At 44.8% G+C, this 25,596-nt stretch overlaps 2 protein-coding genes across 2 annotated transcripts in view; both read left to right on the top strand.

The window, feature by feature from the left end:
- LOC311106536 (metabotropic glutamate receptor 1-like) overlaps positions 1–13,488 on the top strand; it is a gene marked incomplete at both ends in the record, with an annotated part of 36,378 nt that extends 22,890 nt beyond the window's left edge. Inside the window, 5 exons of the mRNA XM_084148904.1 lie at positions 983–1,229; positions 2,051–2,219; positions 2,967–3,093; positions 10,399–11,329; positions 12,639–13,488. Of these exons, the coding sequence (XP_084005030.1) occupies positions 983–1,229; positions 2,051–2,219; positions 2,967–3,093; positions 10,399–11,329; positions 12,639–13,488 (2,324 nt within the window). The remainder of the gene's footprint in view (positions 1–982; positions 1,230–2,050; positions 2,220–2,966; positions 3,094–10,398; positions 11,330–12,638) is intronic.
- A 2,947-nt stretch (positions 13,489–16,435) lies between these two features.
- Positions 16,436–25,596, top strand: part of LOC311106537 (ras-related protein Rab-32-like) — a 33,620-nt gene continuing 24,459 nt past the window's right edge. Inside the window, exon 1 of the mRNA XM_084148905.1 lies at positions 16,436–16,833. Within this exon, the coding sequence (XP_084005031.1) occupies positions 16,620–16,833 (214 nt within the window). The 5' untranslated portion in view covers positions 16,436–16,619. The remainder of the gene's footprint in view (positions 16,834–25,596) is intronic.

Raw genomic sequence — 25,596 nt, 5'->3', positions numbered from 1 at the left:
GTACTGTATAAGCACATCACTTCACTTCGGCAAGACTTGTAGAGTTTGACTGGTGCCAGCTCTGAGGATCATGTTGGCCTCTTGTTCTACCTCTAGACCAGTGAAATAAATAGAAAGCTCCAAATTGGCTGCTGTGTTCGGAGAAAGCCTTTGGTAGGGTCAAATCAGTCAAACTCTACTGTACAAGCTCTTGGGTTGTTTTTTTGAAAGTACTGCAATGTGGAGGGAGCACAAGGAAGAATGAGTCACTGAAACACCCCTTTCAGTAGAACACCACGGTAACGGTATGAGAGCGATGTGTTCTATACCCCCTCTGCTGCCTATCTGCATGATCACCACAGACAAAATACGGCCATTTTGTAAATGTATAGAGAAACAATAGGAAAATATGGAGAGAAAATGGATTGAGATTTAAGCAGTTAAACATTCACGGAGTAGCACCTCAGGTACAGTATGATAATAGGGTGAATGAATGTATCTTTTAAAAAATGTCACTATTAGTGCTATGGTTGCCCTATTCCCTGTGCTTTGTTAATGTCCACCTTTGATTTGCCAGTTGTATTGCCTGACAATGCTTTCAGCTGGCTGATCAAAAATGCTTGTTACACAATATGGTGTCCACAGACTTAACTGTTTCTCCCTCAAGATTCCTCCAAGTTCTGTATCCTTTGGAAGAAAATAAGCCTTTGAACACCTTATTGTGATCTACTGTATGGTGTGTGCCAATTCTATTGTGCTGCAAAAGAGAGATGTTTTTGTTGTATGTTTTGATCCAATTATAATTCAAAACTCAGTTCTTTATGGGTAGGAGAAGGTTAGTTGTATAATTCTCTTGTGGTACAATATTGTTTGTGACAAAATGTTCACATTGATACGGCATTGTAAATCCAGCACAAACAAACAAAATGTTCGCCCTCCTTAGAAAAACAACATCAACCAATCCCCCATTTTGACATTCTGTAAATTTCTCACCAATCCCTAGGCAACGAGAGTCTTCATGAGAACTACGTCCAGGACAGTAAGATGGGCTTCGTCATTAATGCCATCTATGCCATGGCCCACGGTCTCCATGACATGCACAGTGAGCTGTGCCCTGGCCAGCCAGGCCTGTGTGAGGCCATGGACCCCATCGACGGCAGCAAGCTGCTGGACTACCTGCTTAAGACCACCTTCAGAGGGGTATCAGGGGAGGATGTGTACTTCGACGAGAACGGGGACACTCCTGGCAGGTGAGGGACATGGATGGAGTAGGAGGAGAGGAGGTGGCGAAAGGAGGAGGAGGAAGAGGGGGATGGGGGGGTTGCTATGGAGAATTGTTGGTGAGCAGATTTTGTGTGAAATGACTATGAACACATATGTATGGGCATACGTACACACACACACACACAACGTACACACACAATGTACACACACACACACACTTACACACACACCTTAACCACTCAGAATGAATGCCTAAACTGTTAACCTTTGAGTTATTTTTATTTTAACCCTGTAACCACACAGATTTAACCCTTTAACCACACGGAATTAACGCATCGAAAATAATATGTCGAATTTCGAAGGGAAAATATGAGATCTTGTTGCCAGCCAGCTACAGATAGTCCCTGAAAGACAGGTGAAAAACACCCCCAGTCATCTGTTTTTCAGCTAGAGATCAGAGCTAGTACTTAGGCATGGCCTCATAATCAAAATAGATCTGGGTTCTAATCCCAAATTGGACGTTCTGTACCCCTCTAAGTGGCTTTACCTGAAATTGCTTGGCAAAACTTCCAACTATATAGTCTGTAAGATGTTAAAGTGATTGAATAAAGGGGTCTGCTCTAAGCAAGGGATTTAGGGGTTATCATTAAATCACCTGCCACTTATTCACTCTTAATTTATCCCTTTCTCTCTTTCTCAATTTTGCCCTTGCTCGGTGTCTTTCTCTCTCTCTCCCGTAATCTCTCCCTGTCCCTCTCCATTTATCTCACCCTCTCCATGTCTCCCCCCCCCCCCCCCCCACTCCCTCTCTCTCTCACCCCTTCACCCTCTCCTCTCCCCCTCTCAGGTATGACATCATGAATCTGCAAAGTGTGGGAGACGGTAGCTATGACTACCAGCAGGTGGGCTCATGGCACGAGGGCATTCTGAACATCGATGACTGGAAGCTGTGGATGAACAACAGTGACATGGTCCGCTCCGTCTGCAGCGAGCCCTGCTCCAGGGGACAGATCAAGGTACAGACACTGAAAAACCACGCTGAGCCAGGTTGGGCCAGGGTGGATTGGGATAGGTCCTGAACCAGTCCGTCAGGAATACCCAGAATCCAGTTTAGTGCACAACTACTTTGACTATGTTTGTGCTTTAATGATTTTGTTTAATCTTATTTTAACTAAGTTTGCTCTGTAAATTGATCCCTAGCTTAGGAATTGATGAGCAGATTTAGTTCCTGGTTGAAAAGGTATAATTTCATTGTGTATTAACACAATGCAGTGGAGCCTATATTATCTTGAGGAAACACCTTGAGTCTCTCCAACCAGGGCCAATGTTATTCAGCCTGGCCATAAGACCCCCATAGGGAGCATGCACACTCTCCTGTCTGCTTTAGCTGGGCAAGCAACAGCTTTGTTTACAGTGCTGTGCATCACCCTGTTTTACATATCACTGCTCTGGTAACATACACTCTAGGAACAGGACAAAGTAAATGCAGCTGAGCTTGTCTATTGGAATATAATTTGTGTGCGGCTAAGGAAAAACTGTTACACCATATAGGTTATTATAAAATGCACCTGACTTGACTTATTAATTTTAGCTCCAAGTGGCGCTTCAACTTGCACCATCAAGGCCATATTAGACGCTAATACCCATCTTTATATCTGATTGCGGTTAGTGCTGTGTGGGTGTGGGGGTTGTGATTTGTTGTGGTTTGGGTATTGGTATTGTTTTGACTGAGAGCTTGTGACCTCTGACCTCTTTGTGATCAGGTGATCAGGAAGGGCGAGGTGAGCTGCTGCTGGATCTGCACTACCTGTAAGGACAACGAGATTGTCCGGGATGAGTTCACCTGTCAGGCCTGTGACCTGGGCTGGTGGCCCGATGACGAGCTGGAAGGTAACTAACTAACTAACTAACTAACTAACTAACTAACTAACTAACTGGGAACTATCTATTTATGTGCCATAATAACTGACTACATGGCTCTACCTAGCTGTAGCTCCCCCAGCTCCTACCCCCTCTAACCCTACTATCTTCTCTAACCTGTATGTCTGGCACAATACACAAATTCATATAATTTCATAGCTCGCATCCACCTGTGGGCTGCCACTCAAAAATAAGAAGTTTTAAAAAGTACACAAATACAAAGCATTGATCACCATGATCATACCACAGAGCCAAAAAGTAACAATACATTTAGTGTGTAAAGAAAAAAAAGAAGAAACATATTCTATTCTTGACACAATACATTATTTACTATTCAGTTCTATTGAGTACAAAATAATCTGAAACACAACCAAAACAAACAGCACATGCATTCAACAAATTTGTAGAGTCACAAGCTTGATGTAGTCATTGCATGCTATAGTACACACATAAGTGAATTTGTTCCAATACTTATGGTCCCCGAAAATGGGGGGACTATGTACCAAGAGTGCTGTCATTTCTAATATGGATTAAAATACCCTCAAATTAAAGCTGACAGTCTGCACTCTAACCTCACAGTCATTGTATCATAACCAAAGTGCTGGAGTGCAGAGCCAAAACAACAACAAACTTGTCACTGTTCCAATACTTTTGGAGCTCACTATATTTCTCCATATTCTGTTCCAGTTACTTTTTTAATGGCTAGCTCAGAATATGAGATTTCCAAAAGTTGCTCATATATTATAGAGATCAGTCCTTTTGGGAGCCCAGATCATTTATTTAGAAATGCCATCATTGGATGGTTCAGTTATTGGGTTTCCCAAGGGACCATAGAACAAAGGAGTTGCCTGGTAATGTATATGTGTCTTTCAAATCTTGGAATGTTCTCAAACCATTACTGCCCGTGATATCAGCAAGGATACAGATTCCACATTTGGACCATTGGGTGGATGTAAAAGGCCGCCCTCCAGATCGCAAAGCCTTATTGTGAAATATTGGAGTGTGGGCATGTCATTTTGATTTCCAGTTACGTTGTTTTTCAATTTTCCACCAAATAGAGATTGTGTAAGCAATAATAGAACCAAAGCGTAGTTTACATTGTTTAAGGGATATATATCAGTGAAGACCACCGCTTCCAGGGCAATAGGAGACACCATATTTCTTTCTATACTCAGCCAGGGGAAGGAAGAATCATGTCTAAACCAATTTAGGATGGGATGAAATGCTAATGCCTGGAAATACAATTGAATGTTTGGTACGGATAGTCCTTCTACGTCTTTCCCTCTTTGTAAGTTTGTTAATTTTATCCGGTATCGCTTACCTTGCCATATAAATTTTTTAACCGAACTATGGATTTTATCCCAATAGCCTGAAGGGGAAGACAAGGGAAACATTGAACTACAGAAATTCAGCTGTGGCAATATATTAGTTTTGACAATAGATATTTTGCCGGTTAAAGCAACTGGATTGTTAGCCCATCTGCTGAGGTCGGATTGAATTGATTTGAGTGTTCTGTTAAAGTTTCTAGCAATGGTTTTATCTAAGGTCTAGATAAAGTAGATATCGTCAGCGTATAATGAGATGACGTGATCTGTAAAATTGAGAGATATTGGTGTAATTTCTGTTGATTGTATAATTGCCTGGGCCGGGGGCTCCATAGACAATAACAATTGCAGAGGTGTGATGGGATCACCTTGCCTGCTACTTCTAGTAATTCTGAATGGAACAGAGCAGGTACTGCCTGTTATTACTATGGCTGACGGATTGGCATATAGTATTTTAATCATATTAATGAAATTGGAGCCAAGTCCCCTATGTTCCAAAACCAACCAAAGATATTAACATTCTAGTCTATCAAAAGCTTTTTCTGCGTCGAGAAATAGAACTGCCCAAGGAGCTTTGGTTTCTGATGAAGGATATACAGTTGAAGTCGGAAGTTTACATACACCTTAGCAAAATACATTTAAATTCAGTTTTTCACAATTCCTGACATTTAATCCTAGAGTTAGGATCACCACTTTATTTTAAGAATGTGAAATGTCAGAATAATAATAGAGAGAATGATTTCTTTCAGCTTTTATTTCTTTCATCACATTCCCATTGGGTCAGAAGTTTACATACACTCAATTAGCATTTGGTAGCATTGCCTTCAAATTGTTTAACTTGGGTCAAACGTTTCGGGTAGCCTTCCACAAGCTTCCCACAATAAGTTGGGTGAATTTTGGCCCATTCCTCCTGACAGAGCTGGGGTAACTGAGTCAGGTTTGTAGGCCTCCTTGCTCGCACACGCTTTTTCAGTTCTGCCCACAAATTTTCTATAGGATTGAGGTCAGGGCTTTGTGATGGCCACTCCAACACCTTGACTTTGTTGTCCTTAAGCCATTTTGCCACAACTTTGGAAGTATGCTTGGGGTCATTGTCCATTTGGATGACCCATTTGCGACCGAGCTTTAACTTCCTGACTGATGTCTTGAGATGTTGCTTCAATATATCCACATCATTTTCCTTCCTCATGATGCCATCTATTTTGTGAAGTGCACCAGTCCCTCCTGCAGCAAAGCACCCCAACAGCATGATGCTGCCGCCCCCGTACTTCACGGTTGGGATGGTGTTCTTCGGCTTGCAAGCATCCCCCTTTTTCCTCCAAACATAACGATGGTCATTCTGGCCAAACAGTTCTATTTTTGTTTCATCAGACCAGAGGACATTTCTCCAAAAAGTACGATCTTTGTCCCCATGTGCAGTTGCGAACCGTAGTCTGGCTTTTTTATGGCGGTTTTGGAGCAGTGGCTTCTTCCTTGCTGATTGGCCTTTCAGGTTATGTCGATATAGGACTCGTTTTACTGTGGATATAGATACTTTTGTACCTGTTTCCTCCAGCATCTTCACAAGGTCCTTTGCTGTTGTTCTGGGATTTATTTGCACTTTTCGCACCAAAGTACATTCATCTCTAGGAGACAGAACGCGTCTCCTTCCTAAGCGTTATGACGGCTGCATGGTCCCATGGTGTTTATACTTGCGTACTATTGTTTGTACAGATGAATGTGGTACCTTCAGGCATTTTGAAATTGCTCCCAAGGATGAACCAGACTTGTGGAGGTCTACAATTTTCTTTCTGAGGTCTTGGCTGATTTCTGTCAAGCAAAGAGGCACTGAGTTTGAAGGTAGGCCTTGAAATACATCCACAGGTACACTTCCAATTGACTCCAATGATGTCAATTAGCCTACCAGAAGCTGGAATTTTCCAAGCTGTTTAAAGGCACAGTCAACTTAGTGTATGTAAACTTCTGACCCACTGGAATTGTGAAACAGTGAATTATAAGTGAAATAATCTGTCTGTAAACAATTGTTGGAAATATTACGTGTGTCATGCACAAAGTAGATGTCCTAACCGACTTGGCAAAACTATAGTTTGTTAACAAGAAATTTGTGGAGTGGTTGAAAAACGAGTTTTAATGACTCCAACCTAAGTGTATGTAAACTTCCGACTTCATCTGTAATATATGTAATAGACAATGGAGGTTATCTGAGAATAATAGTTTTTTACCAATTTAGGTTAATACGTTTTGAGATGGGACGACAGAAGTTTAGAAGATATTTTAATATCTGATGTACTGATTTCTATACTCTTATTCTCTCTGTTTCACTCTGTCACGCCCTGACATAGAGTTCGCAAGTTGGTTTGGTCAGGGTGTAAATATCTATGTATGTGAATATCTATGTTGTGTATTTCTATGATGGCCGGGTGTGGTTCCCAATCAGATGCAGCTGTCGATCGTTGTCTCTGATTAGGGATCATACTTAGGTAGCCATTTTGCCTACCTATGTTGTGGGATCTTGACTCTTGTTTGGCATGTTTGTGTGTAGCCATTGTGAGCTTCACGTTACGTTGCTTTTGTTGTTTTGTCGTGTGTTAACTTAGTTAATAAACATGTATGCATTCCACGCTGCACCTTGGTCCAATCCTGTATTCAACGAACGTGACAGAAGATCTCACCACCAACGGACCAAGCAGCATGCCCAGGAGGAGCAAACACCCTGGACACAGCGGGACGCAACATTGGTAGATGTCCTCCTCGGTTGGGGGAAAATTACAGAGGAGTAAGCCGTCCGTTACGGTGAGGTAATGGAGGAGGTCTGGAGTCCGGATCAACGGCGACGCCAACGGTGCTGACGACGAATGAAGCCCGAGAGACAGCCCCAAGAAAATGTTGGGGGGGGGGGGGGGGGGGGCACACGGGGTGGTCAACGAAGCAGCAGGAGGCCGTGAAAGGGCTGACTGTGGAGGAGGAGGCCGCTATTGTAGAGGTCCTCCAAGACCTGCGGATCAGCAGTATGAGAGAGGAGGCCACCACATTACGGGGGCTGTTAGAGAAGAGGGAGCAGGAGCTCTCACTTCAGAAGGAGGCGCTGCAGGAGGCCCAAAGGGAGAAGGAATTAGTGGATGCACGGAGAGAGGAGCTGGCCAGGCAAGAGCTGGCAGAGCCAACTCCCCGTACTCATTTACATTTTAGTCATTTAGCAGACGCTCTTATCCAGAGCGACTTACAGTTAGTGAATACATTTTTTTTTTTTATACTGGCCCCCCGTGGGAATCGAACCCACAACCCTGGCGTTGCAAACGCCATGCTCTATCAACTGAGCTACATCCCTGCCGGCCATTCCCTCCCCTACCCTGGACGACACTGGGCCAATTGTGAGCCGCCCATGAGTCTCCCGGTCACGGCCGGCTGCGACAGAGCCTGGATTCGAACCAGGATCTCTAGTGGCACAGTTAGCACTGCGATGCAGTGCCTTAGACCACTGCGCCACTCAGGAGCTGTAAGGAGAGTGTGTTCATTGACGAACCAAGTTATGCGGAGATACGCACTGTGTCGCCAGTGCGCTTTCACAGCCCAGTGCGTCCTGTGCCAGCGCCCCGCACATGCCGTGCGAAAGTGGGCATCCAGCCAGGACGGGTTGTGCCAGCTTTACACTCCAGACCTCCAGTGCGCCTCCACGGTCCAGTATATCCTGCTCCGGTTCTACGCACTGTGTAACCAGTGCGCCTCCCCAGACCGGTACGCCCCGTACCTGCTCCCCGCACCAAACCAGTGGTGCGTGTCTCCAGTCCGGTACGGCCCATGCCTGCTCCTTGCACCGAACTAGTGGTGCTTGTATCCAGTCCTGTACGGCCCGTACCTGCTCCCCGCACCAAACCAGTGGTGCGTGTATCCAGTCCAGTATGGCCCGTACCTACTCCCCTCACCAAACCAGTGGTGCGTGTCGCCAGCCCGGTACGCCCCGTGCCTGCTCCCCGCACCAAACCATTGGTGCGTGTCGCCAGCCTGGTACACCCCGTACCTGCTCCCCGCACCAAACCAGTGGTGCGTGTTTCCAGTCCGGCACGGCCCGTGCATGCTCCTCGCACCAAATCGGGGGTGCGTGTCTCCAGTCTGGTATGTCCCGTGCCTGCTCCTCGCACCAGACCAGTGGTGCGTGTTCCCAGCCCGGTGCGGCCCGTGCCTGTTCCTCGCACCAGACCAGTGGTGCGTGTCCCCAGCCCGGTACGGCTGGTGCCAGAGCAGTCCGCTCCACCGGTGCCTGGTCTAGCTCCGGTCAGCTGCTCCACTCCAGTGCCAGAGCAGTCCGCTCCACCGGTGCTTAGTCCAGCTCTGGTCAGCTGCTCCACTCCAGTGCCAGAGCAGTCTGCTCCACCGGTGCCTAGTCCAGCTCCGGTCAGCTGCTCCACTCCAGTGCCAGAGCAGTCCGCTCCACCAGTGCCTGGTCTAGCTCCGGTCAGCTGCTCCACTCCAGTGCCAGAGCAGTCCGCTCCACCGGTGCCCAGTCCAGCTCCGGTCAGCTGCTTCACTCCAGTGCCAGAGCAGTCTGCTCCTCCACCGGTGCCAAGTCCATCTCCGGTCAGCTGCTCCACTCCAGTGCCAGAGCAGTCTGCTCCACCGGTGCCTAGTCCAGCTCCGGTCAGCTGCTCCACAAATTACATTGCTTTTGTTGTTTTGTCGTGTGTTAACTTAGTTAATAAACATGTATGCATTCCACGCTGCACCTTGGTCCAATCCTGTATTCAACGAACGTGACACTATCACCTAAAGACATTACTCTCTCTGTCATGTGCTCTGCCTTCCCCAACTCTTCTCTCCTTTCATCTCAACTACTGCTCTCTATCTGTCTCTCTGTCTCTCTGTCTCATCTTCCTCCTCTTGGTGCCTTCCCCTCCCTCTTGCCTTCTCTTCTCAGCTCTCTCTCTCTCCACTCTTCCCGCTTCCCCCTCTGTGCCTTCCCCCTGACCCAGGCATTGTTTTGTCAGCGATTCGAGCTGACGGGAGCTCTCTCTTCTCCTCTCACAGCTGCTAGGTGAAAAAACCCATTAGCTCTTTTAGAGGACACAGGTAGATTTCCAACAGTTTGTCGTCTGAGATGAAATTCCCCTCTTTCCTGTGAGTCCCTAAGCATGTCTGGGGAATACTAATAGGGAATATAATTCCCAGATCCGAGTGGAAAAGTGGAAAGGTGGCTATTTTTATGACTCGTCATTCTTACTGGGGAAACCAACGTTTAGAGAAGGGAAGGTGTTGTGAACTTGACGAGCGAGGAAGTGGTGTGAGTCTTTTATAAGTAATGTTGAAATTATTCAAAGATCTACTTACAGCTTTGACAGGATTGTGTAGGGAAGAGAAATAAGGGATTTGAAGATTTTTGAGAGCGAGGATGATGATAAATGCATTTCATATTTGCCTCCCTTTTCCATTGCCGGTGTGTGAGCCTGATGCCTTGATAAACTAAGCTTGGAGGCCAGAAATGTAAAAATGATTGTGATTTGGGTTATGAGAACTAAATGATGCTGGTTGTGGTGGCATAGACGTAGGCAGGGCTAGTCTGTGGTGGTGCTGTAATGCTATTAGCTTGGAGCGCTGTGTAATACAAGGGTTTTAAGCTGAGTCTGGGGACGTCACTTTCCTCCTATTAAGCCCTTGCGAGTCTCAGTGTGTGTCTGATGACAAATCACCACCAATGCGACATGATGGACAGCTACACACACAGACACACACACACACACACTGACTGACACACACACACATACACACTTTACGCTGCAGCATAAGCATGAGAGGAAAATCGGACAGATTTGGACCGTGTGTTCTTGAGTAATTCTTCAGTCTACCCATGTTCCCATCTTTTCCATTTACAGAGCTTCCTATTTCTTTTCCACAATTTACATGCTTCAATTATTAGATAGACAACAATAGCATCTCTCCTTTCCTCTGTCCTCTGCAGGTTGTGTGCCCCTGCCTCTGAATTACCTGGACTGGTCAGACGTGGAATCCATAGTGGCAGTGTGTTTGTCCTGTGTGGGCATCCTGGTCACCCTCTGGGTCATCTTAATCTTCGTGGTGTACCGCGACACGCCCGTGGTCAAGTCGTCCAGTCGTGAGCTGTGTTACATCATCCTGGTGGGCGTCTTACTGGGTTACATCTGCCCCTTCACCCTGATCGCCTATCCCACCGTGGGATCCTGCTACCTGCAGCGTCTCCTAGTCGGCCTCTCGGCTGCCATGTGCTACTCCGCCCTGGTCACCAAAACCAACCGCATTGCCCGCATCCTGGCCGGCAGCAAGAAAAAGATCTGCACCAAGAAGCCCCGCTTCATGTCGGCCTGGGCCCAGGTATTCATCTCCTTCTTCCTCATCAGCCTGCAACTCATCCTGGAGATAACCCTGATCATCCTGGAGCCGCCCTTGCCCGTCAAGTACTACCCTAGCATCCGCGAGGTCTACCTCATCTGTAACACTAGCACGGTGGGCATGGTGGCACCGCTGGGCTACAACGGCCTTCTCATCATGAGCTGCACCTACTACGCCTTCAAGACGCGCAACGTCCCGGCCAACTTCAACGAGGCCAAGTACATCGCCTTCACCATGTACACCACCTGTATCATCTGGCTGGCCTTCGTGCCCATCTACTTCGGCTCCAACTACAAGATCATCACCACGTCCTTCTCCGTGAGCCTGAGCGTCACCGTGGCGCTGGGGTGCATGTTCTCGCCCAAGATGTACATCATCATCGCCAAGCCGGAGAGGAACGTGAGGAGCGCCTTCACCACGTCTGATGTAGTCAGAATGCATGTGGGAGACGGCCAGGCGGCTCAGCAGAGCAAGAGCATTCTCAACATGTTCCGTAGGAAGAAGAACAGACATGGAAGCACCAAGTGAGTAACCTTCAGTGATGTTCAGAACTCAGGTCCTAGAGATGAGGGCATATAGAAGGACAGAATAGGGCCTGCACACTCATTTGGATCCAAAAGTTGTCTTGTGACTACATTTAACATGTGTTTGTAGTCCCTACTCTGTCATTCTACTGTTTTCTGCCCAAATATGATGACATATAATGTGTGTTTGACTATACATTTTCTTGGTAGATTAGCCAATTAGAAACTAAATGTGATAGATATTCACAGATTCACAGATGTAATGCTGAGGTAATATATGTTGATTTAACTCAGAACTGGGCGTATCTTCAAAGCTAGTCCAATTGCAAGATTAACACAAAATAATGAGAGCGTATACTTTATGTATGATGATTAAAGAATAGATTTAAAGTGGATTCCTAATAGGCGTTCCACAGCAAAGATACTGACAGTAAGGATTGAGACGGGAGATGAGAGAATGTTGTCTGAGTGTTGTCTCTCACCATTGCTCTAATATGCCCCTCTCAAACTCTTCCAACAGACAGAGGTTGACTCTGACAGGCTAATGTTTAGACACAGGGCTTGGCAAACTCCTATCCTTGAGGACTGCGGTGTCTTTGGAAAATAAGGGCTCAGTGGTTAGTAGGAGGAGGGTCTACTAATCTTTCTTTATAGCTCCAGACTGGTTGGTGATTACAAGGTATGAATGACAGCCAGGAGACACTGCAGCCTTCAAGGGAAGGAGATGTGCACACCCCTGGTTTAGGCACTTTTGGTTTGTCCTGAATTGCCCTCACATTTATCCCAGTTTGAAGCATGAATGCCTCTCTGTCTCCCTCACTAATCATATAAGAGATACAAATCTAACCTAGCCTGCTATGCACAGCACTAAAACCTTGTGTCATGACTTTTTGTCAGACAGTACAGGCACCAGAAACATTTTGCAAGTGCATGTTGCCCATCTCAGCTTGATAAGGACTTACTGTAGATAGACAGGTCTACATTTGGTGGATGGCTCAAAATACTTTGAATTCAGCCATCTAGGATTCATAATTCTGTTCAAACAGAACATTATGAAATTATGAATCACTAAGTATTTAGTTAAGTGCGCAGAATGATTATTAAAAGCATTGCCTCTTAGAATTAATGAATGACCCACAGAACTGCTGCCTCTTAATGTCGTTAAAACGTATTTAAAGAATTTTAACATACATATAGAAATGTTGAAATGCTGCTGTTATGTTCTATTGTGCTATATTGTTGTTGTTGTTGTCTAACCCTTCCCCCGGGTTGTCTCCGTCAGTAACGGCAGTCTTTATCTCGTTCATAGTTCTAATGGCAAGTCTGTGTCATGGTCTGAACCAGGTGCAAGACACCCTCAGAGGGGGGGGAATGTGTGGCACAGACTGTCTGTGCATGTGAGGAAACAGGAAGCCGGCTCGAATCAGACGGCGGTCATCAGGCCCCTAACTAACGCCACCGTCGACCCCCACAGCTGCGACCCCCGCCACCACCACCACGGCCCTGGCACAGACCCCCACCTCCCCTACCCCGGCACCAAGGCTCTGTACAACCTGGCGGAGGAGGAGGGCGAGGGGGGGGAAACACGCCCTCTCTGGACTCCCCCCCACTCCCACTCTGGAACGCTCCACGGGCAGGACTCGGAGGAGCCACCCTCTTATTCTCACTTAACGGACTGTACCACCGAGCATTTGCAGGGGGCGATGGTGGACACGTACAGCTCCAATGTCCCTGGATTTAACGACACAATGGGTGCCTCCGGCATTCAGGCCAGCTCCACCAACCAACTCCAAAGTTTCACCTCCTCTCAGCTTTCCCATCCCCTGCAAGGGGGGGCTTCTTTTGGAGAGGAGGGCCTCATCTCCCCCCTGGAGGGGGCTGAGGGAGAGGCACTGGACCTCCTACACAGCTACACGGAGGAGGAGGAGGAAGAGGACGACGACGATGAGGAGGAGGAGGAGGAGGAGCTGGCTCAGAGTAAGCTGACTCTGGAAGACTCCTTGACTCTGACTCCCCCCTCCCCCTTCAGGGACTCAGTGTGTTCTGCTGGGTCGGTTCCCGGCTCCCCTGTCTCTGAGTTGGTCCTCTGCAGCCCCCCGAGCTCTGCCTACTCCTCCGTCATCCTCCAGGACTTCAGACAGAGCTCCTCGACACTGTGAGAGCCACCAGGCACTGACACACACACACAGACACACCATGTTACTAAGAGGTAACATCAATGATTTGATAATGTATTAATTTATACATTTCTCCATTTGCTCTGTCATTCGCTTGCTTGGATTATACAATACTTTTTACATCAAGGCGGAGTCGAAATGAGAGAAAATAAAAAAGAAATGGAATAGTCCAGTAGCAATCATGTTTCTCAAGGGATGTGAGTTCCCACCAGCCTTTCTGCAAACTTTGAGACTGGGAACAGCGCCTACCCGGCTCTTGTGCCAAATGGATTGGCAATCACAATGATGGCTGTAGCTATATGGTTTGGTTTTGCTGTTGTTGTGCATTTAAAATATCCTATGAGACAAATGGAGGGAAGCCCTATTGCTGTGTATAAGGTGCTTGGGACTTCTCCTATGATTTCAGTGAGATACAGGGACAAAGCCGGCTAAAGACTACAGATCACAGAATGTACTGCCTGTTTGGTCCAATACTGTACCTGTGCAGTTCATAATACTATGTGTAGCAGACGCAGCTGTTTCAAAAGACTCTCTTTGCCTTTTCTCATAAAGACTTAGTCGTCAATAAGAAGCACTCGCCTCAGCTTACCAGTACTTTTACTGCTGACCTCATTGCAGCTCAAACATTTGCTCTCTGATAGGAAATAAACTCTCTTTATGAACCGCAGGATATGCTACAGTATATTATATGACTGATGTTTTCATGCAGTATTATGTGTCTCCGACATTGCATACAGGGCCCCAAGGTACTGTAACATAATATACTTTAATTGGAGATTGGGTATTTGCGCTGTATGAGATACTTTGCAACATGTTTTGTTATTGTGCCAATCAAAGTAGTTTTCCAGTTCTCTGCATTAATGTTTACTGTATAGCTCTTTGCAGAGACTGGTGATGAGGCATCTTCAGGAGATTCTGAGATTGTGTACAATATTCTACATTATGTGGTGGGTTTGATTGTAGGCGACAGTAATTTTATGACATAAGTTCAAACATATTCTATGAAATCCTGAGACATGTTTGGTTCACACAGGATGCTATGAAGATGCGATTCTGTTTTCCATACTGTGTAGGGTGTCCACCCACATTGCCCAGAGTGGGTGAAAACGTGTTTTGGTGATGAAATTTCAATTCCTTATGTTATAAAATATATTTTACCAAGACAAATATTATTATTTATGTTCTGAATCATTCAGTGGGGTCTGTCTCTAACATATCATTAACATTATATCCAAAAAGCCGGATTTCGTAACCTAATACATCCTATAATAAGCACCGAGCTCTGTTGACATAGTGGTGCAGGTTTCTCGTAACAACATTTGAGGATTTAACATTTTGTGGTCATCGTCTTCAAAGTTGTTTCAGCGGGTCGCAAAAAGCAAAATATGCATGACACGAGCTGAATTAAATGTAAAAGGCTTTGCAAATAAAAAGCTTGGTATATGCTCTATGCTTCGTTGACATTTCACAGAGATAAGCTTGTTTTTGTGAGAAATCTAAAAAAATAACAGGAATTTCGAATTAATATGAAAAGCGTATGCTAAAATATGAAAATACTACATGTCATGTCTCAAAATCAATATCCATCTTACCTCCATATTGTTTTATGTCCTGCGGATTGGAGAAGAAAGATGACGAGTTCAACAGGAAAGTGAACCTGTCAGGTAGCCATAGCCTTAATTCTTGCACAAATGTACACAATGTACATTTCCAGATTTTTTGCCACTTTTTTCTCTAGCCTCCATTGATTTAGTCACCCTAATTCTGGCCATCCTACAAGGGTAAAAACTCCAATAACTTTTGAACAGATTATGACAGAGACATTAGGTTTGGACCATTGGTTTCTTAGAGGATTATCTACACAATTAACATATTTTACCCATTGGTCAAAAGATGCATTTTTGATTGGACACCCTATACTGTGTGTGTGATGATTTTTTGTTTTGTTTTCTGAGGTCACTGTGTCATTGTAATGGGAATATACTTGTGTATGTTTTCAAAGTTTGTAATACTGTTGAACCATCTCTCGTTTTTTCACACGGATGGTATGTTTGTAATATCAGTAAATGTTTATATATTTAGAATGTGAAACTATTTATACATTTTAAAACTCATCTTACAGATGCCTGTGAAAGAGCTGTGTGTTGACATTGATTTTGGGTAACTTTTCAGATAAACTTTACAAGTCAACCGTATCCTCTTGAAAATATTCAGTTGTAAAGCTTACCAATGGGTAGTTAGTTGTGGTAAGATTATACACGCTTCAATCTCGCTTAGATCTTGTACTATAAAATTGCAGTTGTATTGGTTTACTTGATCATACGTTTATTAGTACTTTATCTATAAGAATGAAAATCCAAAGTATATAAACATGAATATACAGTATGTATAGTACTATAGTATTGTAATTGTTATTACAAAATGTTATATTTAGCCTATTAGTGTAACTTGTTTGAAGGTTTTAACATTTCTTAAATGTAACGTAACAGAAAGATCACGTTTTACACGGTCTCAGCTTGAATGAGGTAGGCCTACATGTTTTTGGCAAGGCGAACAATGCTGTAAAATAAAAACCTTTTATAGTAAGATGACTGTTGATTGCATGATTTCATAATGCTTTAATTTGGGTTAACTGGTGCATTTTTTTCACCAATTAAATGGCAGTCCTGATAAACTTTATAATGCATTTGTCCAAATAGGCCCCTACCATTTGTTTGAACGTTTTGATTACAGGTAAAATGTACATGAATAGAAAACATAATATATTAGGAGCAATTAGTGCGTTTGAACAATCAGCATGAGCAGAGCAGCTCAAAAAAAAAAAAAATGGCAAGTGCCTCTCTCTCTGTCAGACTCACCATGGTTACCATGTAAACACATTAAGAGAGAAAAAAAAGTTTAACCGAAAGTAGACATTTCCGGGTCCTATGACTTTTATCAGGTGGTTTTGAGCAAGTAGGAGGAGGAGGGAAGTAGAGCGCTTTCTATTGTAGTTACCGTATTTCCAAACAACACAGAAACGGAGAGGACAGTTTCCCATTGCCTCATCTTGTGAGAAAAAAGGAAGTTGTTGAGTTTGAGAAAGTTGTCACTGTCACTCGGAGTTTCACACCATGGCAGGCGGCTCGGTATCGGAGTGTAAGGAATACTTGTTCAAAGTCCTAGTCATCGGGGAGTTAGGTGTGGGGAAAACCAGCATCATCAAACGATATGTCCACCAGCTATTCTCCCAACACTACAGAGCGACAATTGGCGTAGATTTTGCACTCAAAGTGATCAACTGGGACAGCAAAACGCTGGTGCGGTTACAACTATGGGATATTGCAGGTAGGACATGGATGCACATTTTCATTAATATCAATACTTTTGAGATGATGTTACAAAAAATAGAGTACCATATGTTATGCACTGAAAGTGCTTGAGTGCAGTGACCGCGCATTTCTAGAGGGGAAGTTTAGGAAATCACAGGCGCTCGTGAAACCCGTCGCGCGTTCCCAGGAGAGCACTGTAAGTAATGTGACTCACAGGGCTGTTCGCACAATCGCAATAACTTTATTTCTTTGTTACTTGTTACATAAGTACGCAGGAGAACATTCAGATTGAAGTTACAATTCCTGTATAGACTGGTCTGTTTCGTTCCCACGTGGTATGATGATCAGGATAGCGCATATAATTGAGAATGGAATGTAGGTCATGGGCTGGTCGCCTGAGTGCCCACCCAGTGCTGAGAGGAATCCAACCTTTGCCAATTGGCATCACATTTCTACAGGTTGAGTAAGTTTCAGTTGGCTCAGTTCACACACACACACACACACTCTCTCTCTCTATCTTAAGAATAGCCTACAATCTAGTCTGTGGTGTTTTCCAAACTCAGTCATGCATGCCAGCACATGTTCTCTGTTCTCTTTCCAGTCGTGAACCCTCCATTCTTCTTTTGTCAACTTTATGACAACCCATTTTGTAAACCTCATGACAAGCCCTCCATTCAGGATCTTATCATTTAAGAATCTAAAATTAGATTGGGAGGCAGATTGCCACATGCCACTTGAAACTGTTTACACTGTTTAAAAAGATCCTCCTCACACTTTTGAGTTGTGACTCTGTAAACATTTACAATGGGTTTTGGTTCTATGACCTCAAGGCACTTCACTGCCATATGAGGCCTTACTTCTAGTGGGGGGGCATTTGGTCAGGGATTCATGGGAAGCAGTCGTCAGGTAGCTTAGTGGTTAAGAGCGTTGTGCCAGTAACCGAAAGGTCGCTGGTTCTAATCCCCAAGCCGACTAGGTGAAAAATCTGTCGATGTGCCCTTGAGCAAGGCACTTAACCCTAATTGCTCCTGTAAGTCGCTCTGGATAAGAGCGTCTGCTAAATGACTAAAATGTAAAATGTAAATCATCACTGATAAATCAATTGGTTTGACTTAAAGGCTAACCTCAGCCTCCTACCATGACGAATACACAGCTCACATGATCATATTTCTTCTCACATTCTTCTCACATATTCCCCCCGTCCCGGACACAAAGACTCTAATGCAATCTTCTAACAGGACTCTCATTGAATGGATACATTTATTATTGGCTTCCACTATGCGTCACATGTGAGTCTTTATTAGGCCAGGCAGGAATACAGGCAGCCATATGGATACAGCTGACTCCCTGTCATACGCCTGCCATCTGAGAGAGAGGCTACACGTTTATCATTAGCCAGGAGTAAGAGCTCTCTGTGTGTGTGTGTGAGAGAGAGCGGGAGAGTGAACTATTGCTTTTATAGGCAATCATGAGGTTGTGAGATTGGGATCAGGACATGCACAGTAGCCTATAACTGTCATGATTTGAATTTGTGAAGTATGTTGTGACGGATGTTCAATTCACTATGAATGAGGTTGAATTTGAAACCAGATATAGGACTAGGGAAAACCACTCTGAGAAGTAAAGTCTGACATGTAGGTTGGCAGACTGACATGGACAGAGACAGACAGTCTTCACAAAGACTGTTGAAGGATGACTGCTGTTTTATCATGATCTCATCACACACTGGCAGCGCTATGAGACAGGTCGTCACGACAACCGTCATCTGTCACTAGATCTGATAGGTGATGCCATTGTCTCAAAACAGGTGGTGTCACTCCTCCGCGACGCTGGTCCCTCAACTGATCTGTCTTCTAAGACTTTGAACTGACATTTGAATATTGCACATCCACCATTCAAAAAAATGAAAACATAGATCCTAATTTTTGATATATCACTGTGCTCTCGTATGACTCTCCATGAAATAGGCAGAATAACTAGCTAGCTAAATTATGTGATTTTATAGTTTGCAATTGTGTGAAAATAACTAACCGGTGGCTATCTCCTGCATACATTTTGTGCAGGGACGTTGGTCGCCAGTGCAATGGCTTGATCAGCTGTGTAGCTAACTGTTGTAGCTAGCTAGCTTACTGATATAGCTAGGTAGCTCTTCCTTCACTGACATAAAAAGATTGCTTAGCCTGTTTAAATTACCCTGAAGTTATAGACATGCAGCCCATACACAATTAAGAGGAACTGGTAGTTATCAGAAATCAGTCCGTAGTTCAGCATGTTTCTCCACGATCGTATCGTTGGGTCAGCTGAGCACAGCAGCTGACTCAGGAGGTTACTGTAATGACTTGTGGCAGAAGAACAGCTGCTTCATGAAAACCCATAATAATGTCAGCATTAGCACTACTAGCTACAGTAGCTTGCTAGCTAGCTTTTGTTGGAAGATTTAACATTGTGTGTGCAGCACTAAGTAAGTAGCTGGTTGGTTAGCAGCAGCGTTTCAGTTAAAGATGATTTCAGTGACTGGTTCAGCTGTTAGACAAATTTATGCTAGCTTTCATGGGCAAACTTCAGAAATACTGCTAATTGAAGCACAATAATACTTAGCTAGGTGTAAAATGGGGCGACTAAGACCTCCTCACCAAAAATGAAAAAACATTATTGACATTTATTGTTTTAACATAGATTCATTCAAACAGTTTGAGGGGTTCAGCAGACAATGTCACCTAGGTAATATTTTCGAATGTTATGGCAGCCCATTGTCGCTGGACTACTTTTTATCTATCCCATTACCCTTTGCGAGATACGAGACAGTGCAGGCATAATCGACACGCTATCTGATGCAAGACAATGAGGTGACACAGAGAGAGAGTAGGACAGCGTGCAGATACCCACCGACATGGGTGTTAGCTCATACCAGGGAAGGCAGCCTGTCACATATGGATGGCACTCTACCAAAGGAGCTGTGAGGTCAAAACACACACACACTTCCTCATTCACATTTACTGATTGTATCATTGCTAAAGATAAGCTGTGAGAGAACACACTCTCACACCCACACAGATATAACATCGGATGAACTCTGAGGGGGATGACACACATACACAATTATATACATTATACACACCCTCCCACACACAGACATACACAATATACACACCTATTCTGGAGACAGTGAGGATGACAAGGACTCAGAGAAAATAAGGAATTAGGGAGAGAAAGTGAGAGGTGTATTGCCAAGTCATTAAGAACAGTCATTAAGCATTTTAATGGTGCAGAAAAAGGGGGTGGGCTTGTCCTCATGGCAACGATAAGGACCAACCAACGTCGAACCAACATCGTCTTTACTCTCCCATAATGATTACAATCTGGGATGGAATGATGGTAATCAGGGCCTAGTGGAAGATGAATGTACGTTGGAAGTCAGCGTGAAGCCAGGGCCTCGCCCGCCCCTGTGGCCCAGAATAGCTGCCCCTTCTCTGGGCTTGTCTGAGCAGGGGGACAGGATAATTACAACCATGAGGTGGTGGTGGTGGTAAATAAGCCAGCACCTTGTGCCAAGGATTTAGACATCCTGAGAGAAGGGCACCTCACTGGTTCACTAGAGGGGGGAGGTGAGGAAGGAAAAGCAGAATGGGGGAAGGGGGGGAGGGAGAGGGCCAATTTTCCAACAAGGGTATTACCATTTTACAGTATTGGATTATGTGGCAATGTTCATAGTCTAAAAGACTGTAGAGAGTAACTCTTCGGTTCGCATGCTCCTTAGTGGAATGTGACTGATGAGTCGTGGTTTAGTTATGGACTTTGTTTTACAGCTTCTCCTATGCCACTCACTCTGCATGTTGCAACTTCCTATTGGCCCTAGCTGTCTCGTAATGACCACCATATGTACTGTACCTCCGCCAGAGAAACATTTGGCCGGCATTTGAATAGAATTCTGTGGGGTTTGGTTCACAGCCCCGAGCCTCCCAACAACTAGAATGGCGCTGTAATGGAAAGAAGCCGTTTTACAGGCTCCTGACCAATTCTGCTGTTTTGTGTTTATTTGCGCTAATCTTATTTTCTTTGTACATAATGGTTCCACCATCGTTTCCTATGACCGAAAGAGCTTCTGGACATCAGAACAGCAATAACTAACCTCGATTAGGATGAAGATGTCTACTTCATCGAGTCGGAGGCGCAGGACATACTGCTCACCCCGGACCAGGCCCTAATCCCCTAGACTCGAAAAAGAAAAATGCGGTTTAAGAGAGGCGGGCATGCTGACGAAACGACGTCGGCGAGTACGTAAACCGCCTCTACCCTCAGTTCTATTGGCGAACGTACAATCTCTGAAGAACAAACTGGACAAGCTTAATTCGAGACTATCCTATCAACAGCACCTGAATAACTGTAATATACTATGTTTCTTGGAGTCGTGGCTGAACATTGACATGGATAATAAACATCTAGATGGTTTTTCTATCCATCGGCAGGACAGAACAGCAGCGTCGGCTAAGCTCAAGGGGGGAGGTGTGTGTGTCTCTTTGTTAACAATCTCTAATATTTAGGAAGTCTCAAGGTTCTGCTCGTCTGAGTTAGAATACCTCATGATAAGCTGTAGACCATACTATTTACAGAGAGAGTTTATCTATATTTTTTGTAGCTGTCTGTTTACCACCATAAACTGATGCTGGCACTAAGACCGCACTCAATGAGCTGTATAAGGCCATAAGCCAACAAGAAAATGCTCATCCAGAAGCGGCGCTCCTAGTGGCCTGGTAATTTTAATGCAGGAAAACTGAAATCCGTCTTACCTAATTTCTAACAGCATGTCACCTGTGCAACTAGAGGTGAAAAAAAACTGTAGATCACCTTTACTCTACACACAGTAACGCATACCAAGCTCTTCCTCGCCCTCCATTTGGCAAATCTGACCATAACTCTATCCTTCTGATTCCTGCTTACAAGCAACAACTCAAACCGGAAGTACCAGTGACACGCTCAATACGGAAGTGGTCCGATGAAGGGGATGCTAAGCTACAGGACCGTTTCGCTAGTACAGACTGGAATATGTTCTGGGATTCATCCGATGGCATTGAGGAGTTTACCACATCAGTCACCGGCTTCATTAATAAGTGCATCGATGTCGTCGTCTCCACAGTGACCGTATGTACATACAGTATCCCAACCAGAAGCCATGGATTACAGGCAACATCCTCACTGAGCTAAAGGCTAGAGCTGCCGCTTTCAAGGAGTGGGACACTAATCTGGACGCTTATAAGAGTCCCGCTACACCCTCCGACGAACCATCAAACAGGCAAAGCATCAATACAGGACTAGGATTGAATCCTACTACACCGGCTCTGACGCTCGTCGGATGTGTTAGGGCTTGCAGACTATGACGGATTACAAAGGGAAACCCAGTCCCGAGCTGCCCAGTGACGCGAGCCTACCAGACAAGCTAAATGCCTTCTATGCTCGTGTCGAGGCAAGCAACATTGAACCATGCATGAGAGCACCAGCTGCTCCGGACAACTGTGTGATTACGCTATCCATAGCCGATGTGACTAAGACCTTTTAAACAGGTTAACATTCACAAGGCCGCAGGGCCAGACGGATAACCAGAATGCGTACTCAGAGCATGCACTGACCAGCTGGCAAGTGTCTTCACTGTCATTTTCAACCTCACCCTGACCCAGTCTGTAATACCTACATGTTTCAAGCAGACAACCATAGTCCCTGTGCCCAAGAACGCCAAGGTAGCCTGTCTAAATGACTATGGCCCCTGTTACGTTCTCCCCTCTGGTGTAGTTCGTCTGAGGAGGAGACGTAAATGCCCGTGCCTACGCACACAATGTAAACTAGATGGATGGGGAAGAAATGTGGGGTGTAACTAACTAAAATAATGGGACACAACAACCAGTACTCATTGTTAGCCCTCTGGGGTCGTTTAGTAAGGTACTGAACAACATGTACAACACCCATAAAGAAACAGTAATAAAACAAAGACCAATCAAACAAACCAGGGATGATAAGAGAAGGGAATGTTTGGGAACGGGGTCCAAGTAATGAAAATAAACAAAAGGTCCCTCCGCCTCTACACACCTAATTCTTCCTAACACTCTAAGCCCTAACCCGCTTTCCTACCTGTTACCACAAATACAGGGGTGACACCCGCCCGGCTAACCTAGTGTGTAAAACAGTGGGTTATCTACGTGTGAATGTACACCCATGGGCAGAACTACCTTTCCCTTCTCCAGGACCTAGGTAGGGTGGAATACAGCAGGAAGACAGGCTGGAACTCAAACAAAGATAAATTAAAATAACCAAATCCTCAAACAGCCAAACAAAAAGTACCCTCTATCTCTCTCTCTCTAGCTCACACAACAAAGAGTTTAAATGCTCTAGTCAATCAGTCACTCAACCACAGCTGCCAGGACTCCGGACCGAAGCCACGCCCACCATCGTCAGCCGCAACTCAGCACACCTGTAATAACCAGAACACACAAACAGAACAACCACTCTTAGCAAACACACACTACAAAGAACGATTGGGATAAAGAAAAACATGTCACACGGAACAGCCCCTTAGCACTCACATCTGTAGCCATGAAATGCTTTGAAATGCTGGTGTCTCACATCAACACCATCATCCCAGACAGCTTGGACCCACTCCAATTTGCATACCGCCCAAACAGATCCACAGATGACGCAATCTCAATTGAACTCCACACTGCCCTTTCCCACCTGTACAAGAGGAACACCTATGTGAGAATGCTGTTCACTGACTACAGATCAGTGTTCAACACCATAGTGCCCTCCAAGCTCATCACTAAGCTAACGATCCTGGGACTGAACACCTCCCTCTGCAACTGGATCCTGGACTTTCTGACGGGCTGCCCCCCAGGTGGTGAGGTTAAGCAACAACACATCCGCTACGCTGACCCTCAACATGTGAGCCCCTCAGGGGTGCGTCCTTAGTCCCCTCCTGTACTCCCTGTTCACCCACGACTGTGTGGCCGCGCATTTCTCCAACACCATCATTAAGTTTGCCGACTGCACAATGGTGGTATGCCTGATCACCAACGACAATGAGACAGCCTATAGGGATGAGGTCAGAGACCTGGCAGTGTGGTGCCAGGACAACAACCTCTCCCTCAATGTCAGCAAGACAAAGAAGCTGATCGTGGACTACAGGAAATGGAGGGCCGAGCACGCCTCAATTCACATCGATAGGACTGTAGTGGAGAGGGTCGAGATCTTCAAGTTCCTCAGTGTCCACATCACTAAGGATCTATCATGGTCCACACACACCAACACACACCTCAGGATGCTGAAAAGATTTGGCATGGGCCCTCAGATCCTCAAAAAGTTCTACAGCTGCACCATTGAGGGCATCTTGACTGTCTGCATCACTGCTTGGTATGGCAACTGCTTGGCATCTGTTTTGCTCTACGACCCCCACAAGCGTCTTGTGAGTCGTCTGTCTGTAGCATCTGAACAGTTTTGGCTACACACTAATACGACCACTCTGTGGAAAGGTGAGACTCTCACGAACACGTACATGTTTTTTTTTTCTAGGACGCCCACAGGCCTCACAAGACTCGTCTGAAGGTTCCCTGGTATTAGTTGGAAACATTTATGGAAGTATATATGGAGACTTTTTAGTGCCAAAAATAAGTGGTTAAATCCATATATATATATTTATGATATATTTCTTATATCGCTCAGATGTAGGACAGAGACTTCAGAACAAACTTCCTTTAGATTTTTTGGTGGGACTATTTGTTGTTCCATGTAGTGAATCTGTTATTCAATGTGTTTGTATGGGCTAATAGCAGTAAGGCCATCTGTTTTTTAAAAATATATTTTTGGGATACTATCAATTGTTTTGATACTTAAAATTCAAACTCAATAGCAAAATGATCCTTGGTTTGACGTTCTTAAAACAATTCCATATAGCTTAGTAGAACCTTCCCCACTCCCTCTTAGACTGTTTGCTAAGTTTTTTGTCTCCTCACATACACTGCTGCTACTGTTTATTATCTGTCACTTGTTCTTAGTTATATGTACACATCTACCTCAATTACCTTGTACACCTGCACATCGACTCTGTACTGGTACCCTGTGTATATAGCCAAGTTAACGTTACTCATGAATTTATTATTACGTGTTTTAATTTTCTATTATTTCTCTATTTTATTTCTCTCTGCATTGTTGGGAAGGGCCCGTAAGTAAGCATTTCCCTGTTAATCTACACCTGTTGTTTACGAAGCATGTGACAAATAAAATGTGATTTTGATTTGGGGGGAACAGACTGGTGAGACTGCCTCTGTTGCCGCTGCAACAGAGGCAGGCTTGGACAGTTTCCATGGTAACCCGCCCACAGATAGCATCTCGACGGAGACCGTAGAGCAGAGACCAACTAAATGTTAATTTTTTCTTGAGTGGATGGTCGAGGGACTGGAAGATAATTAAAAATAATTTGTAGACTGCAAATTGACCAAGAAGCCCAAACAAATATCAAATTTGACCTTGCTTAAATTTGTATACGGTCACGTGTCTCTCTATTATGCGTGGGAATACTTGAGAATAGATTTCCAAAATTGAAGCTGATTTCCTGGTGTTTTTAGTCTTTTATGTTCAACAATAAAACATTTAAATAAATATTGAAACCACCCAGATTCAGCCTGCGGCCCGCCAGTTGGGGTACCCTGCCGTAGAGGAATCTCAGTTTCCTAGGGCGCAGAATGATGAAACGTTTCTCATTCTGTGTTTCCCTCTTTCATAAAGACAACTCCCACAA

Source organism: Coregonus lavaretus, assembly GCF_964263955.1.
Source record: "Coregonus lavaretus genome assembly, chromosome: 31".
Lineage (NCBI taxonomy): Eukaryota > Metazoa > Chordata > Actinopteri > Salmoniformes > Salmonidae > Coregonus > Coregonus lavaretus.
The sequence above is the reverse complement of the archived record's forward strand: the minus strand, read 5'-3'. Positions and strand labels throughout refer to the sequence as shown.